This window comes from Oculina patagonica, chromosome 7 (genome assembly GCF_052425735.1).
Source record: "Oculina patagonica isolate OP01 chromosome 7, crgOcupat, whole genome shotgun sequence".
Lineage (NCBI taxonomy): Eukaryota > Metazoa > Cnidaria > Anthozoa > Scleractinia > Oculinidae > Oculina > Oculina patagonica.
In genome coordinates, this window is record NC_135764.1 from 10,855,539 (window position 1) to 10,874,968 (window position 19,430).

General features: G+C 37.4%; 2 protein-coding genes across 3 annotated transcripts; one reads left to right on the top strand and one right to left on the bottom strand.

Moving 5' to 3' along the window:
- Positions 1–2,324: 2,324 nt before the first annotated feature.
- Positions 2,325–6,400, bottom strand: LOC144660715 (uncharacterized). The gene is made up of 2 exons (XM_078521440.1): positions 6,070–6,400; positions 2,325–3,478 (listed from the first exon to the last, which is right to left on the bottom strand). The coding sequence occupies exons 1-2, from the start codon at positions 6,237–6,239 to the stop codon at positions 2,530–2,532; spliced, it is 1,119 nt and encodes a 372-aa protein (XP_078377566.1). The 5' UTR covers positions 6,240–6,400; the 3' UTR covers positions 2,325–2,529.
- Positions 6,401–6,451: 51 nt separating this feature from the next.
- Positions 6,452–18,945, top strand: LOC144660726 (metaxin-2-like). 2 transcript variants are annotated; one of them, XM_078521456.1, is made up of 10 exons: positions 6,452–6,717; positions 11,668–11,721; positions 12,977–13,020; positions 14,378–14,450; positions 14,924–15,000; positions 16,871–16,963; positions 17,089–17,250; positions 18,296–18,372; positions 18,475–18,631; positions 18,699–18,945. In XM_078521456.1, exons 1-9 carry the CDS (start codon positions 6,672–6,674, stop codon positions 18,620–18,622), a joined length of 774 nt encoding a protein of 257 aa, XP_078377582.1. In that variant the 5' UTR covers positions 6,452–6,671; the 3' UTR covers positions 18,623–18,631; positions 18,699–18,945. The 2 variants fall into 2 exon arrangements, with proteins under 2 accessions (XP_078377582.1, XP_078377581.1); XM_078521455.1 differs by having other exon boundaries at positions 18,475–18,945.
- Positions 18,946–19,430: the final 485 nt, after the last annotated feature.

Sequence of the window (19,430 nt, forward strand, 5' to 3'; positions counted from 1 at the left end):
TGATCGTAACTCAGCAATACAAAATGGGGGTCACCGAGCTCATTTTCGAGTTATTAAGGGTGTTTTTAACAAGTTATATTGTTGCTATGGTAACCACTAATGTCTAAAAATGATCACAACTTGTCGACCAAGGTTTGGGCATTTGTTTCATACCATTACTGTAATAGCAATTGATGAAGAGTTGTAGGACTGACCTTGTAAAGTGTAAGGACTTGAAAATTCTGAATCATGTATTATTTTTGCGCCCACTCGTGAGATATCAATTTGAACACTCAAAGATAAATTTCATATCTCCTATAGAGGATAATACATGGTTGCGCAGAGAATGCAATATGAAATTTTATCTTCAAGTGTTCAAATCGATATCCCACTCGTTCGCTGCACTCACTCGTGAGATATCGTTTTCTTCATCCCGAGTAAAATAAGCTAATCTGACACAAAAATGATTAACAGGTAGTCCCGAAATATAAAGAAACGCAAGGGATTTAAATACAAGGAGAATAAAACAACAGTCTTAATCAATTCCACATTTTATTAAAAAATGTTCATATAATTTTTATAAATAAACATTGAATTCTAGTTGCAAGCAAACTTGGAAATGAATATGCAACAACCATTTTTATACAGGATTTTTGAAATTCAACAATATTTAACTATTTTTGCAAATGTTGTAAACTTAACATTGCTCTGGCCCATGAAGGCCACATATTATTTCAAAATTTTGGCGCACGCTTGTGCCGAACAAAATTTAAATACATTTATAAAAAAAAATTAAAAATGATACCTAATCTAAACTTCAATTACTTTTCTCTCCCCTCACAGGGAATGAGACTTACAATGAAGTTTAATTTAACAACTATCAATATTTTCAGCCTTATAGTAACAGGAACAAAGAAAAAATATCTCTGTCTTCTGGAATTTTTTTGATAGAATAATGCAACATTTATCCACAACATGCAACTCGAACAAACGTCAACCAATGGGTGCTTCTGCTGCCGTCAACCATCTAGTGGACCCGGGAAACAGAAATCACTTCAATGGGTCAAAAGGTCACGTCTGTCAATTATGATTGGTAAATTTCAATCCATTTTGTTTGTTTCTATTTTTCAAGATTTGTTGGTTGTGGCCATAATTACGACTGACAGCAGTGAAAATGGCAAAATCAATTGTTTGTTGGGTTTTGAACATCAGCGTTTGCATGATTGTATAAACTACAGTAACAAGGTTTAAACAGTGTTTTCATGGCTAACAAACTCGTAGCTCTCTACAGCACAGAAAAAACTCTTCTTACCCCAGAAGCAGGTAGGAAAGTGTAACTGCTATTTTTCAGTGAATTTTTTCCTAGTTCAACCTCCTACACTGACTCTATGGAGTTGTTATCAGAGTACAAGTTTACATGTATGCACAAATTGAAACTGTAGCTTATTTTAACAGGCCAAAGACCCTTTGAGAAAGGTGAGAAACCACAAACAAAACTGTCGAGAACCACAGCCAAACTACTGGTATACTGATGGAATGAGAGTGACGATTATCCAACTACATCAAATTTGCATCCAAGATCTCAGAGAATCAGACAAGTTTTCCTTGTTCCTGTTGCTCTCCATCTCATTTACTTAACCGAAAAGTATCAAAAACATATTTTGAATGATGTCCAAGTTTCACAGTTAGCATTGCGAGTTTCTCACAACTTAACAATGAGCTTGCACATCAATTTACATTTCCTTAAAAAATATAATTACCAAGTTAAGAGCACATGCATTCTAAATCGCCGCAGAAAATTTAGGAATTATTGGTGCACTACACAGTGCGATCACAATAGTTTAAGCTATTATGGATACCGGTAATTATTACCTTCGACATGTAAATAACATTGAGAAAAGGATTGATGTCCTTAGTATGAAATGAAAGTCTATATTCTTGCCTAGAATCATATATTTTGTATAGTCTTAATCAGCGAATGCCTAGATCTTCAAATACACCTTCAAAAGATTGTCAGTAGTGATGACAGTAACTACATGTAAACACATTGGGGCCAGATCACACTTTCTAAGCCCAAACAGATCATTATTCTAGAAGTATTCAATTTTGGAAAAGACAAAAAATAAAAATACCAAAAATACCTTATCAGGTACCTGGAGAAATTTCTGAGTAGCTTGATCTTTATTTGGCTAAAAGAAAACAAGCTCAAGTTGATTTATAAGTACGTGATTTACATTTCAAAAATCCTCTTTGTTTACTGTGTAAATCATAATTTTGTAGTATTGACTTTAGCACTGGATCAATATTTTGCTGACATCAAATAACTCTCCTCAGATATCCAAAAGCAGATACATGCAAAGAATTGCTAAAAAAGAGCAACCTAGCCCCATTTACCCTTTAAGTCCCAAGACTGATAAATATCCTACTTCTCCTTACAGTTTCAACTTAATACAAAGAAGAGATGTAAGGAGAGTTGATATTTTAGTCTTGAAACTGAAAAGGGTTATTTAATACGAACATGTAGTGTGTAAAGCAATTTGCAGTTCAGGGTTAACTAAATTCACCTTGGTTTTGGTGGGAGACTACTTTCTCAATAACTGTTTTGGAAGAGGTTGTTGATGTATTTTCAGTCTTGGAACACTCGCAGTCGTCAATGATTGCTACTTCTTGGGTAGTATCAGAACACATATCAATGCCGCTGTCAGCTAATGATAGAGAGTCTGGGTCACTGGCAGGGGAGATCTCTTCACTTCGGTCAATACACACGTCTGTATCGCTGAGGTTGTCAGCACTTCCAGATAAGGAAGCTGCATCAAAACTTTCGAAAGAGTTTTCAAATTGTTCATTTCCTTCTGATGTTGATTCTGGTACACCATCAACATCTTTTTCTAGTTGTTCTTGGGTCCACGGAGAGTCAGCTCTTTCACCCTCAAAGCTCTCATCCACTGATCCTTTTTCTTCTGTTGTATCCTGCCTTTCGACATGACTGAAGGTAACTTCTCCGTCCAGCTCATTACAATTAAAACAATTCTGTTGCATCCCGCTGTCATGATCACATTCAGGTTTTGCTGATTGAAGTTTGGGTAATCCATTAGAGTGTCTTAGTTGAAGCCATCGTCTCACACTCCTTTGTATTACTGTTGCTGCTTTCTTTAGCTTCAGAAATCTACGCCTTTCTCTAAACCGCTTGAAAGCAGCTTGGATCACTCTTACTGCATTGTCTAATACTGCTTCCTGGAACTTTTCAATCAGCTTGATACAAGCACTGTAGTCCTCCTTATTTCGCTCCTGTCCTCTATCAACATTTGAATTGTTTTCACTGTAAATATTATGTCTAGAATCCACTAAATGTTGATTATTTGACTCTTGTTCCTTTATTTCAAGGGATTCTGAATTATTTTCACTGTTGCCATCAACAGCTGAGTTGTTATCATTATCATCGACTTTATTTGTGTCATCTTTTGTATTTTCTCCTTGTTCTGAGATTGGCTGTAGGGCCCTGGGAGCAAAGAAATAAACAAGCAACTGTTATTCTTGTAGCTTGAAAAGATAGCTGGCTTATCAGGCCAAAGCTTATTGTACATGAATCATGAACAATTAGTGCAAACGTCCGCACCAATTTCACACCAAAAGCAGATCGTGTTTTTTTATTAGCTCTGCCAGAATGCAGTGGATATACCTTATTCTTACTAGTTTTCGCGATTGCAAAAAAAAAATTAGAGCAAAAGTGTTTTAAACTTTGCAATTTTGACAGTGTTTAATTAATGGAACAGTCGTCAAAGACTAATTAAGGAACTACTGGAAATACACAAAGGTCTGGCTCAATGTAACTACAAGGAGCTTGCAAACAATAACTTTGAATGCATCAAAGAGGTTTTGGCTGATTTTTAAGCTCAAGAAAACAGTATTCAGAGGAAGGGTGCTAGTAGAAAACAAGATTTAGATATTTTCAAGGGAAAATATTTGCCGTTTCAAACATTTAATATTTTTGTTGTTTGGATATATGAAATGGTATTAATTTTCGCATGTTAAATATGCAATGTTTTCTTTGTGTATATTAAATTTCACGTTATTTTGAAAATATAGTAAAACAAAAATCACAAAAATTAGTATTCGCAAAATTTAGTAAGAATAAAATACAAATGTTCAAACAGTCCTGTGAAAAGGTCAATCCTAGCTGTATGTTCTTTGTAATTTTACCTCCAATTTCTTAAACCTCCAGATTTCTCAAAGCAATACAGTAAAAACCCGCGTGTAGAACCTGCTTAGAGTTTGGCAAAACAGGTTCTTTTTTGGGGTACTACTGGCAAGCTTCCCTGTGCTTCTGACCTAAAGCTCTTGATAAAATACAGTTATTGTATTATAAATAAAATAGTTAACCCCACATATAAGAACTTTGGGGTAGGAAGAATTTCGCCAGGAGGTTCTTCGGTCTTACACGCGGGTTTTTACTGTATTTGTTTCCCCTGGAGGGTCGAGAGAAAAATCGGAATTCTACTGTATGCTAAATTCTACTGTATGAATGAGTGATCAATGCTAAATCCAATACATTATCAAGCTGACAGACAGCAGAAATATAGGAAACCATTACTATGGGATACTGCCTGGATGTGCAACAACATTGTTCAAAATTAAGCTCACAAGATTTAGAGGAAACGTCTGGAAATCAATATTATATTGTTCTGGGATAAAAAAACAAAAAACAAAGAACAAAGAAAACACTAACTCACTCTTAAGTATTCGCCAACACCCGCTTCTTTTGTTTTTTCATTCCAGAGGAAATCGCATTCAATGTTTGGCTCAAATTTGATTAGCAATTTATCGAAATTTACTGTGCCTCAATTCACTTTCACAGTGGTTCAACTGGATGTGGTTTGTTTGGAAACAGTTCTGGTAAGCGACTGTCATCAATTATAGAAAACAATGGATATGAGATATGAACTGAGTCAATGCAAATCCGATATTTTCCAGCTTCAATAACTACACACGTGCGTTTTATAATGAAAAGTGCGCCTCCTCCTCTCTTTGGTCCAATGTCCTTGCGGGTTATAAATAAAGCACCCGAAGGTCAGAGCGGACGATTCGAAAAAAAAATTGATTATAATAAAATGTTTTCGGTGACAGAAGTTCGAAGGCATGCGGCAATATTGAAAACACAGCACGCGACATATATGTTTACACAGTTAACTGAAAAGTAATAATCTCTCAAAAATCGAATTAACAACGTATACACCGACACGAAAATCGTATAAAACGAACAAACTTCTCTGGGAATATTAAAATTAAAGGTATTAATTCTGGTCAGGGACGAAAGCTGTTTAGCTTTTGCGGTGTGGCGAGCTATAAAATATGAATGGGCGATTGTTTAGTTTTGAGAATAAATGATCATGTATTCATGCACGACAAAAAGAAATGTGGAAATTTAAGCCCTCTCGTTTTATTTCCACTAGAGAAATTAGCCACTAGCGGTTAATAATTCGAGTTTAAGAATATAAGATGTTTATGGCATGCCTTCATATATACGACCGCCCACTTTTCTTTCGCCCCAGCGGATATAAACCGCACGATTTTTAGGCTGAGAGAAATTGAACAAGGCAATGTACATGAAAGCGACGTAACCCCATTTAGTGCGAGGTGAAATGTATCGAATAAAGTTCACCGAAGAGCCGAGATAAGGTTAAATCTAACGCGACAAGCCGATTCCTGCAACTGAACTTAAACTCGAAGAAGCCATCTGCTTACAAATGTATTTTCTCCAGTGTTTTCTGAATACTAACGAAGGAAATGTCTTAACGCCCATAATTAATAAAGAAATATTCTGCCGCAAAACTGTTGCCAAAATCTCGTAAAATATATCGAGTAAGAATGGAAGTTTGCGGATAGCAGTGTTGAAGTACTCTTATTTAATATTACACAATACTATCTGATGTTTGCCTCTGAAATCACCATGAGTTCATTTCCGTGAATATGAAGTACGGTCGATTAAACTTTGATTGCCGCGCGAATTCAAGTAAAACTACTCTGTACGATAGAGCAAAATTTCGGGTTAACTCAACACTGAAGTAAAAAAATAAAATCAACAAAACTTACCTCGTGAAATACCTCCATCTCCACCTCCAATTACACTGTTTTTGTCGAAAGCTTCGTTTGACAGCGGGAAAACACTTTACCGTGCTCGCTTCCAGCACATTCGCTTCATCTTCTTGCGGAGAGGTCTCTTCGCTTTGTCGTTTCTTATTTTCGTCTGAGGGAGAATTCATTGGCTTTCGCGAAAGCGATGCAAGCTACCGAGACACACGTGAGGGAAGCCAGGTTTAAAACCGTGTTGTTGTACTCCAGAGCGTTCTAGGATGTTGACAAGACATGATTTCAGACTGATTTCAAGACGTGACAGAGAGCGAGTGGGAGGGCTCAAATGTCGAACTTTGGACTAAAAATTTGAAATTTGAGTAGTCATGCCCAGGTTTCGCTCATTCACAGTTGGCCGATATTAGGAAAGAAACATCCGGTCACACGCGGTCAGGCATTCCTTTCAACGTTATACCTCAGTTGTTCTAGCTTTTTTCAGCTGGAAAGGAACTTCTTTTTATCTTTAGTTCTTGATTACTCTGTTTGGAAATCAAGAAAATTTTGAAGCCAAGGAACACGACAAAAACTACTGCTAGTTCCCAGTTCTCTTCACGGTTTTCAAGATGGCGGCCGGGGGGCCGGTCACAGAGGCTGTCATCGCCGCAATGAGTAAGTTTCCGGCCATAATATTTTGTTAACTTTATTATATCTGAAAGTTCAAGGTATTTGTGCTTTCTCTGCTTTATATGCGTGTTGTATGAACCACAAATCTTGTCTCGTGACGGTACAATGCAACAAAGTGATATAAAGTGTTCTTTGTAATATGCAGATCCAAGCTATAAAAAGCCAAGTTGCAGATATTTTTAGCTCTGTAGCGCTTGTCTTTTGTTCCATATTGGACTGACGCGCACACGCCAATACCCATAGAAATTTAACTAAAATGTGTTTTATTAATCATTGTGGATCCGTCATGTGATAAATGCATGAGAAGAAAATTAAGCCTAAAATTATGATCTTTGGAACTTTGCTGATCATTCAATAAGTGAACAAATTTCATTTTAAAGAGTCAAAAACTGATTTTCTACCACATACTTTTCAAAAGGATACCATCTGTAAAATCAAGCAAATTAATCGATTTATCCCTGTTTTGCTGTTTACTGCATGACTAAATCCATTTTTCATGAGAAAGATATTATTCAGTCAGTGACACAAGCTTCTTGGAAAAAGTTTCTAGTTCTTCCAACAGGAGTCGAATCTATGAACTTCAGCACATCGGTCGGACGCTCTATAGCCTCCTTTGCAGACGTTCTTTGGGCTTGTCGCACATTCCCCCCCCCCCCTATAAAGAAGAAACGTGTGTCGAGCCCAAAAATGTCTACGAACCAGGCTTAATGTTCTACCACTGAGCTACAGTAGACTTGTGGGAGCTAGACCATATAACTAGGTTTAAATGTGACAAGCTTCCCGCATACTGCTGGGTATAGTATTGTTGTAAAGTGAGATATGCATGGAAATAAAGGATGGTATATTTCCAGGGGGGGGGGTACTCCAGCTTGTAAATGACAGGATGGTCGAAAGATGTTTTGGGTTTGAAATTTTCAATTCCGGGATTTTTGGGGGTTGAAAAATTTGGCAAGTATTACTTTGGGTGACTTGATTTATATAGGGGATTTTTTGGGGGTATTAAAAATGAACTTGGCACTGCCTTGGCGTAATAATGGTATGATGAATAAACAAACACGAGCGTTCAATTTTTTATGGTTTTCTTTGTGTTATATTATTGCCCCTCTTGGCAATTTAGGGGTAATTTGACAAGGGATTTTTGGGGGGGTTATTTTTGGTCCAGGAATTTTTTTGGGTAATGTCGGAAGGCTAAGGGATTTTTTTGGGTCTTGAGTTTTGCCTCCATTCGATCATCCTCGTCATTTACAAGTCAGAGTACCCCCCTGGGGGTATATTTTAAGCTTGGCAAAAGACAATAAGAAAACTAATTTTCTTACAGTTTCCTGATTTAATGGAATTTTTTTACTTACTAGAGCTGTATCCCGTTTTCACCCGCTAGTTGTTACATTGATTGTTGATAATTGAACCAAGAGATTTAACCAATATTGATAGTTTTATGAGCCAATCAAAGAACATGTCTTGACCCACACAGGGACTGATCTAGGGGGAGGGTGCAGGGGGTGCGCCTCCTCCGCTCCTATCTGAAATGACCTGGGGCTTTCTAATATAACTGGTATTCTTCAAAACAAAAGTCAGTTACACCATTCCTTAGTGATACACCCCCTCTTAAAAAAAGTCCTGGATTTGGCCCTGCCATAGCATATTTAATAATTTCGTTGGAAATATGTCCCTAGTAATACAATGAATGAGAAATAAAAATTTAACTTCCTACATTTCATTAAGCTGCAAAAATTCTTTGTCAAATATTCGATAAAATCTATATTACAAGCTAGCACTTGTGATCCAAGCGATCAGGTTAAACTTTATCTTAGCTCATTTCAATATCACCCAAATATTGCATTTGGTAAGGCTAATTAAGATTAGCATTTGAATTCAATATTATTTTATCTTGATGTTGTCAAATAGTGGATTAGAATAAAACCAAAACACCTATCTGAATTGAGATTATTTTGGTGTCAATTTTACACAGTTAATAAGATAAAAGTTTCTATTTTTTAAGAATGATATACACTGCAGCATTAATGCTGCAATTTCTATAATCCTCAAAAAATAAGATACATATTTATCTAATTATTTTCTTAAAGTTAACATTGCAATATGAATTTGAGTGGATTGAAAATAATCTGAAGAATTATTAAGAGATGATCAACAGACTGTGTTTTTTTTTGTGACATACACAATGGTTTAGCCTGCATTCTTTGGGAACTGTTTGTCCACAGGCAGACCACCCTATGTGTTCGTAGTTAATTATTGTTGTTGACATGAGACGAACAAAAGAAATTTTGAAATCTATAAGGGCTACTGAAATAAAGCTCTGGAAATTACATATCTAAACTACATTTCGCTCTAAATATCTCAATAAAGTTGAATAAAACGTTTATCGACTCACTTGTTGCATTTCTTTGCCTGCGCGGGCCGTTTTAAGCGCCTTTTTACTGATTTAGCCGGCCGAAGGCCGGTCATAGAGAAAGAGGAGAAAAGGCTTGCAAGTCGGCGGCCAACAGCAGCAACCTCCTCCACTTCAACCGGAATTAACGCCAAACTTCTGAAAATCTCACCTATCTGACGACGGCTATCGATGGTGAGTTGTTGCTTTATCTCTTCGCCGATCGGTGCTCAACTCAGCGACCAGAGAATCCCGAACATGCCGGCCATTTCAAATTCACCAATCAGGTTTTGAGCCGCGGCGGGCTGCCGCGAAATGCCAAGCGCTGATTGGTGAATTTAAACGGCCGGCATGTTGGGATTCTGGTCGCGAGTTGAGCACCGATCAAGTCAGAAGGGTATGCATGATTTCAGCATGGATTTTCTCGGAAACAGTTGAAGGGATGAAGTTCAAATTCGGCGAAGAGATAAAGCAACAACTTACCGATCGATAGCCATCGTCAGATAGGTGAGATTTTCAGAAGTTTGGCGTTAATTCCGGTTTGAAGTGGAGGAGGTCGCTGCTGTCGGCCGCCGACTTGCAAGCCTTGTCTCCTCTTTCACTATTACCGACCTTCGGCCGGCTAAATCAGTTAAAAAGGTGCTTAAAACGCTCAGGCGAAGAAATGCAACAATTGAGTCGATAAACGTTTCATTCAACTCTATTGAGATATTTAGAGCGAAATGTAGTTTAGATATGTAATTTCAAGAGCTTTATTTCAGTAGCCCTAATAGATTTCAAAATTTCTATTGTTCGTCTCGTGTCAACAACAATAATTAACTACGAACACATAGGGTGGTCTGCCTGTGGTTTGTCCATGTTTTCAAAGTATCTGCACTGTTTGACTTGTGTCCTGATTGGAATATGATGTACCTTATCTCTGGGCCGTTGTCTTTGGGAAAGGAAATTTTTTCATTCATGAAAAACGCATCTGACGTAAATTGTATACAGCTTAAGCGAGGCAAACAATAATACTGTGCCTTGCCTTATCATTTAAATGAATTTAGCTACAAAAACATAGCAATACAGCATGAACAATCATTGTGGTTTGTTTCAAATCAAAATACAGATTTCAGTCCTCCTTTTCCTCGAGTTTTTGGCTTTCTACATGACTGTATGTACTCAATTCCGAAATGTAAACTTCTGAATCTGCAAAGTGTTTTTAACATAATCTGTACATCAATATTTTCAGGAAACATTTCATGTTGATGTGCTGTATTGCATCACAGAAAGTTCAGGGCCCAGTTGTTCAAAGGGTGGATAACACTATCCACTGAATAAATCTCTATCCAGTGGATAAGTCTTAACAAAACATACTGCACTATCCACCGGACAGTGATTTATCCGGTGGATAGCATTATCCACCTTTTGAACAACTGTGGCCCTGCCCAAACCAATATTATTGTACTATTTTAAAACTTGCAGATATGGAGTACAGAAAGTGATATGTAAAGAGGTTCCAATATCGATGTCAAAACCGATGATATTGATAGAAAAAGCTGTTTTTGTTTAGTCGTTGTTTTGTAGAACGTAATATTATAATAAATGTATCTATGGTTGCCGCATTGTGATACTAGAAACAGTCTATATTTCAAATGAGGGGACTACTTGTAAAATATTACTTAAGTGTTGTTTTCCGTCCGCTGGCTGAGGAACAAATTAAGCAAATTAATTAGTCTGGGTTCTAGTGTGCGGGGGTCTAGGTCACATGGATTTCTTGTTGCATGGCTCAGCTTGGCATGGCTCCCAGTTGTGTGTGAGCAGGGAACTATGTCACAATAGTTTTAGTAGTTTTTTCTGATAAACAAAATTACTTTCAAGCTAAAGTAACTTCAAACTAATATTTTTAAGGCAGAAAAACAGACAGGGTTTTCAAAACAAGCCAGTGACCACCAGAGTTTTGCCAACTACTTGTTTCTGTATTGCCGGTTACTCTAGTCATAGCAATCAACTCGCGACAAACAAGCTTGGCATTGTCACAGCCACCTACCCTTCCAGTTGCTGACACCTACTTCAAACATTTTTAAACCCCTGCAACAGATGAAGATTAAGATGGACTTCAAATGTCAAACTTGAAAAAATTGGCCAATTTTTTCAAGATGCACCCATGGTCCTTGCCATAGCTCCTTTACTGCATTTATTTGAGGGTGGCGTTTATTTAAAATGCAATTTATTTCTTGCTAACAATAGTATGGTTAGAATTTGAATTTTAAAAACAAGAAAATGTTTTAGTGCTTCTTTGAAAAGTCATTTTCAATATCTCAAAACATTGTTACAATCAAGGAAAATATTGTTTGTAGTCTTGCTCAAACTTGATTACCGGTATTACTTTATAAAAATTATTTGCTTTTGGACCCTATTATTGGAATAAACGCTGCATCATTATGCGGCATTTATTCGAGGGCGGCATTTGTTCGAGGGAGGCATTTAATCAAATAAATACGGTAATTAAATTAAATAGTGGAAAACCTTAGGCTGACAAAGTGCTATTTTCTGTTCTTACATTATAGACACTGAACAAGGTGTATGGCTTGAGGGTGTGAAGCTCTATGAACCTTGTAAAGGTAACCTTTAGTTTCTAATGGTATTGCGACCTTTAAAAATTAATGGTTAGTAATAATAATCACTAATGTCACTAATCGCTTTAGTAATCTGTCCACCTGTTGTACAGTGCAGAGAGTTATCAAACATGAGTGATTTCCAAAACAGCCAAGTCACCCATGTGCCCCTGGGGGGGGGGGGGGGGGGGGCACTCAAAAAAGTTTGTTATGGGGAGCCTCCACCCCGAGCTCTAACCCCTTATCCTTTTATATACCATTTTGAAAGAAATTGAACCCCTTTTGTATACCTTTTGCTGAAAAAAGGTACCCCTTTCATATACCTGAAAGACTTGGCATAGAAATAGCACATGACCTTTTACTGATCATTTTCATGAAGCTCTTAATAAATCAAAATAATACAGCCATAAATTGCATCTGTTTGAAATATTTTTATTAATTAAAGGCTTTTTTAAAACCCTAAATGACAGATTTTCATACCCTTTCGTATACCTAAACTTGTAAAATCCCTACCCTTTTATATACCTGAAGCCTGAAAAAGGTACCCCTTTCAGGCGGAGCCTCCCCGTATAGGCCATTATAGGGTGTATGGGGAGTATAGGGAGTACCCCCCCCCCAGGCCACGTGGACAACAAAAAACAAGGCTGATTCAATAAACAAGCAAGATTAGTCTTTGAATTGTGACGAGTTTCAAGATCAAATTACTAATTAATCACATTGCAAACAAATTTTGAGGCTTAAGAAAGTCTTTGAGTGGAAAAGTGAGTGATAATTTCAACAGTTTTGCAACAGCAGGGAAACAGCAAAAAAGAACCCATTTAGGTGCAAGAAATGATGCTTTCAAGAGCTGAACATCATGGTCTCCAATAGCTAGGCGCGCGAGTGACGTCACAACTCAGACAAGACTCAGACAAACAAACCAAAATGGCAGATGATTTTCCTAAAACACTTTCTAAAGCAGCCAGTGTTCCTAAAACACTTTTACAAAATGAAAACTTTGCCTAGATTTCTTCTATTTCTCTCAGAACATGCAGATCAATGTTTTCTGAGCCTCGTGGGGGTTATATTAATTTGCATTCTATTTTTAGGCCTTGCGCGTTTGCTATTACAGGGTGACCAATTACAAAAAGTGGTCATTCCATGCCTAATGTGATCCTTCACCAGTGACATGACAAATAATAGGTGTACAGAGAACTAAGTCAGAATTATAGAGCATTTTGTTATCGATATAACAGGAATGTCCTCTTCTTCCCTCCTGCAGATACTATCCTTTTAACAGATGCTGCCAGTTGTAAAAGTACAGAGGTAATTGTAATGTCTGTTTTTATAATAATAATAAATAATAATAAATAATATTTTAAGAGGAGGCCTCCAATCACCTAGGGGGTGGTTTTCAGGAGGGTCCTCTGAGAAAATAAATGTTAAACATTAAAATACAATAAAATCTAAAATACAATAAAAAGACAAAACCTATGTTGTATGCTAACTAAGATTAAAAACTAGGACAAGAATTAAAATACTACTAACTAAGGTTAAAAATGGGAAATAAAAAAGTATTAAAATCTAAAAGGAAGTACAAATGTCACAGATCTAAAATATAAAATAACTACCTACTGTCCTAAAAAAAACTAATTACAAATAGTTATCTATTAACATTATATAACATTGTGCAACTAAAAATATTTGTTCATTGTCTAAAAATGTTTATCCAGTAAGAACCTTGTAAAGTTTTTCTTAAAAATCGCGCATTATGTCTCACCCTTAGCTAAGTTTTCTTTAGCTCAAATGTTTCCAGGTATATTAGTCTTACCCTAAAGGCTTATTTCGAATCACATATCGGTTAGGGTACACAACAAAGAAGTGAAGCAGACTTTTTAATGTTTTAACAACAACAATTTTTCACAAAATAGGAACAATAAATGTGTAAGTTAACAAGTAAATGTGCTGCATGAATGTTATACAACTTCAAAAGTCTAAAATTGCCTTGTTCCCTTGTCAGTTGTAAACTGTCATGCCCAGGGGGGTACTCCGGCTTGTAAATGACGGGGATGATCAAAGGATTTTTTTGGGTTTGTAATTTTAGATTCTGGGATTTATTTGGGTAAGAAGATTTGGCAAGTATTTTTGGGGTGACTTGATTCAAATAGGGGATCTTTTTGGGTATTAAAAACAAACTAAAGTGATTTGGCACGGCCTTGGCGTATTTATAATATGATGAATAAACAAACACGAGCGTTATTGCCCCTCCTAGCAATTTAGGGGTTTGACATGGGATTTTTTTAGGGGTTATTTTTGGTCCAGGTATTTTTTTGGGTAATGTCGGAAGAGTTAGGGATTTTTTTGGGTCCTGAGTTTTGCCTTCATTCGATCATCCCCGTCATTTTCAAGTCGGAGTACCCCCCCTGGGCTGTCATGATATCCAGATGATAGGCTTAGGAGAGCTTGAAAGAATGAGGGGTGGCTAATCGAAGCTTTTACAATATTGCAATAGTAGACGAGCAAGGGTTTTGTGAAATCTGTGCTATACCCCTTCAAAACATTTTGGGGAGTACCACACCCAGAGGGGACTTTGAGATGTTTGACTCGGATTAAAGAGCTGCAGATCCCTTCTTTTACTTCTATGCCAATAACATTTAGTAATACTTATTCTTGTTAATGACAGGCCTATCTTAAATTCTGTGGATTGGCCCATGAAGTGAAGTGCAGACGGAATGTTGAATTTATGTCTCCAACAGGTATACAACTAATAATTTTCCACTGATGAAGGGCTAAGCCCGAAACGTTTGGATTTTTTAACTATTTTAAAGGCACTTTCAACTCATTTAGTGAGAACTTTATTATACTTTTGTACTTTTACAAGTGCCACACAGCACAAGGAAATTTATTTTTCCATTTATCATTGATAAAACTAATAACATTGTAATTTTAATGTGTAGTCCAGTGTTCCAGATATAGTTGGGATCTCAGGTCAAAACCCAAGAAGGTCAGCTTCCTTACCTGACAAATTACTAGAAATATAATGATTTGGTGGGAGCAGTGGGAATTTGACCTACTGGAATTTCTTTTTGATGCCTTGCCTTAAATCTCTACTTGTGGACATAGCATGGTTGTGTTATTTGTGTGACTACTTGACATGTAAAGTGGACTGTTTTTTAACTTTATTGTATTTTATTGTATTTATACTAATTTTATTTTATTTTATTTTAAGGTAATGTTCCTTTCCTTAAAGCAGACCGGGAGCTGATAGGTGACTTCCAAGGAGTAGCATCCTATATTGAGGCTAAGGTACACTATTATAAAATGTTACAGTCAACTCTCTCTAAGACGGACACCGTCGGAACCCCAGGGGGGTACTCCGGCTTGTAAATGACGGGGGTGATCGAATGGAGGCAAAACTCAGGACCCAAAAAAATCCTTAAGTCTTCCAACATTACCCAAAAAAATCCCTGGACCAAAAATAACACCCAAAAAAATCCCTTGTCACATTACCCCTAAATTGCCAGGAGGGGCAATAATATAACACAAAGAAAAACATAAAAAATTGAACGCTCGTGTTTGTTTATTCATCATACCATAAATACGCCAAGGCCGCGCCAAGGCACTTTAGTTCGTTTTTAATACCCCAAAAAATCCCCTATTTAAATCTAGTCACCCAAAAAAATACTTGCCAGATTTTCCAACCCAAAAAAATCCCGGAATCGAAAATTTCAAACCCAAAAAAATCCTTCGATCATCCCCGTCATTTACAAGCCAGAGTACCCCCCTGGGGTCGGAACCGGCCCCAACTGTCCGTCTTAGAGAGGTGTCCGCCTTATAGAGAGTCGTGGTAACCTGACACCAGAAATTTTGAGATGATAAAGCTAAACAGCTATGCACAACGAATACACGTCTGTTTTAAGTCACTTACTTTAGCAAAACCGAAAAAGTGGAACAAAAATAATATCAGAATTCGGATTATTTGCTCATTGCAAACGGTAATACTGTAAGTATAAAACTACCTCTTTGGTGCCCATACACAGAGAAGTTATACGTTATAGCGGAGTGTTTTTGGTAAGTTTGGTATTCTAAAGGTGCTGACTTACTATGCTATATGTCGATATCATGTTTTGAAGTATTATTCACAAAAAAATAACTTTTTGTGCATGTCCGTTGGCGGTTTCAAAGTGTCCGTTGTCCGTCTTACAGAGAGTTTTGTTACAGTAAAATGACTGAAAAACGGCAGGGACCATCACCAGGTGTCCGTCTTATAGAGGTGTCCGTTAAGAGAGAGTTGACTGTATTTCAATCTCAACCTAGCAATTCTCCTAAGTAATTCCCTTTCATTTCTTTTAATGTTAGTTCTGAAAATTTGGTCTAGACAGTCTAGTACATTACCTTAGTTGATTATTTTCTTTTTTCTCATCCCTTGTCTCCCAGAAATTGTATTGGTATTGTTGGGAGAATTTTGATTTTGATTACTGTAAGGGGTGAATTAGACATAGAGGATATTACATGGTTGCGCGGAGATCTATATGAAATTTATCTCCGAGTGTTTAAATCGATATCGATTTGTAGGTTTATTATATTTGAGATATGGTTTATTATATAAATATCGATTTGTAGGTTTATTATAAAAACCTACTACCGGTAATTACGATGTTTTTGATGATTTTCCGAAGATTTGCAAAATGTTGTCCAAAGGTTGTACGAATGTTCAGGAACATTTTCCGAAAATTTCCGAAGATATCCGAAGATTGCCGAGGAAGATCCGAAGATGTTTCGACTTGTCAGACAACATTTCGAAATCAATATTTTCACATGTGAAGATAACATGTTATTCTCACGTGTGAAGATATGGTTTTTTTCACGCAAAAGATTTCCTGGTATTTCATTGATGTTTATATAATAAAGTATGATTTTGCCTACGATTATCGCATGTGACACACTTACACCATGACTACAACACGAATTGCGTCATGTAAACTATGTGTAAATCAACCAAAGACCACATCCTAATGACAGACATGTGTTATGTGGTAGGCCTGTCGTAAGCTTGTTGTAAGCTTGTGGCATGTGAGACCGTGTAAATCGGCCCTAAAGAATTTTAGCGTTTACTAGGATTTTTGTGTCCATTGGCTGTGTGGAATGTTAACATGTGTAAAACATCTTTTGTCAGGGCTTCTCTACAAGTGCAGACTTGGAAATGAAGGACAGAGCTGAAATGAAGGCGTACATATCACTGATTGAAAATTCTCTCATTCCAGCCGAGGTAATCAACAAGAAATTTAAAAAAAAACTTCCCTGAGTAAAGAATGGGTATTTTAAGGAACAAAACATTCTAGTATTGTAAGATGTTGTTTCTACTGAATGTTTGATTTGTTGCTCTGTCATTAGCTTTACATGTTATGGTGGAAGAAGGACTGGGCAGTGCGAACACGACGGCAGTATGGCAGCCAATTTCCTGTTCCACTCAATCTTGTTCTCAGTTACAGGAAACAGTGGCAAGTGTGTCAGCAACTGAAGGCTGCTGGATGGCATCACAAGACAGAGGCAGAGGTAATGTAATAAGTACATTGGTTTACCAGCTGCATTAAAGCGGTTTTCACTTGAGTGTCGAAAGTAAATTGCGTTTGCTTTGGTTTTGAATTACTACGCTCAGTGATTGGCTTTAAAATCACGCGCCACTTTCTCAGCCAATCAGAACTAAAACCAAAACCAATCGTGACTCGCTCGCGCACGTTTTCCCGCGCTTCGTGCCGGTTACATGTATTTCCTTCGAGTTTTGATTGGTTCACTGGATTGTCCGTGTCTTTTGTGGTTGGCCGAAGTAATAACATTGGTTTTGGTTTTACGACACTCAATTGAAAACTGCTCTAAAATTGGTTCAATTAGAAAATGGTAAATGGGTTCACAAGTATAAAATTTTTCTTCAAGTGTTTACTGAACTTGATATCCCACAAGTGAGTGTAGTGAACACGTGAGATCAAGAAGAGAAATTTCACATCTAAAAGCAGCCGCGAGGATGTACTATAGTTGAACCTCTCTTTATGAACACCTCCATGATACATACACCTCTATATTACCGATATGAACGGTTCACTTGTTCCTAGAGAAAGAAAATTCCAAAGAACCCCTACCTCTGCATTGAACCTAGTGGCCCATTCCACTGGAGCTTACCTTGGTTTCAGCAACATTGAGCGTCTAGGAGTATTTCTACTCACCCCTGGATGGGATGCTAGTCCATAACAGCAGCATTAATTCCAGCATTTACATATATGCATGCAAAGGGGCACCATGAGAGTTAAGTGTCTTGCCCAAGAACACAGCGCAGTCCCCTCGGCTGGGGCTCGAACCTGGACTGATCAATACAGAGTTCAGCACACTAAGCATTAGGACACTAAATATCCCAATACTCGCCTCTATGATACCGACACCTCTATAATACGGACAATCAGCTCAGGCCCTTTGATGTCCACTTTAAAAAAGGGTTCGACGTCTTTTGTTTATTTGTACATAAACAATACTGAACAAGAACATTTTGGCGATTTTCCAAAACGTACACATGTATGCATTGCGGACCTGTTTTTATTTCTTTCCACAGGTTCTTGAAGAGTTTAAACGGACATGCCAAGCTCTTTCTGAAAAACTTGGAAATAACAGGTTCTTTATAAATGATAGGTAAGTCAATCAAGTGAAACAAATCTTAAAGAAAATAAAGGGGCAATAGGGTAAAAGCTTATTTTGCGTTAAGCCAAATATTTTTCATCTATTTTATTTCAGACCAACAGAGGTGGATGCATTAGTGTTTGGTCATCTTCATTCAGTTCTAACCAGATATCTCCCAGATGATTCTCTCAGCTCTGTTGTTAAAACACACAGAAACCTTCAAGTCTTTGTCATGAGGATCTTGAGCGACTTCTTTCAGTAAAACTTAGGGAGTGACTGCCTTACTTTTAGCTTTCTTCCTGCTTGGAGGAAAGAATGGAGAGGACAGCCAGTTGTGTAGTCAGTGAGCAGTTTCGAAATCTATGAATTTCTTCGCGTATCATCGATCGAGTAGCGGAAAACACGCGAGAAGCGCTGTAAACGCGCGAGGAGGCTCGGCGAGGCCTCAAATTTTCACGCAAAAAGTTTCCCCGAGTTCTTCTTTGCGTGCGTATTTTTACTTCTCGCGTACTTTTCGGTTCTACCGCAATTAGTTTTGAATCTAACACTCACTCTGTCATTTAATTAAAGTTTTACATCCTTACATTTATATTTTTGGCTGTCGTTTATTGTCTGGGCTCAGTTGTTCAATGGGTGGATTACGCTATCCACCTAATAAATCGCTATAGACAGCAGAAAGTGTTGGCAAAACAAACAATGCTATCCATTTGCTAGTGATAGGCTGTACCCATCTTTTGAACAACCAGGGCCAGGTCTTTTGTATCGGCTCTTGTGTACCGGTGTCACAGCGGATTTGGTCCCCCCGTAGCAGAATTCGCCCCCCCCCCTACCAAACAGATTCCGCCTGGGATACGGGTCCAGTCGCGAGAGTACAAAAATCAGTCTATTTTATGACTCTCATGAACCGAACTCGTCCCTGACCCTGTAAATCGGTGAGTTAAAAAGAACATCTAAACTGATGACGCTTGAACATTGCGTCTGAGAGCTATCACTGTTGGAGATCTTACTTTCATTTTCTGTGAAAGTTATATGCACCTGTCTAGCTCCTTTAATAATGGTTTATAATAAAA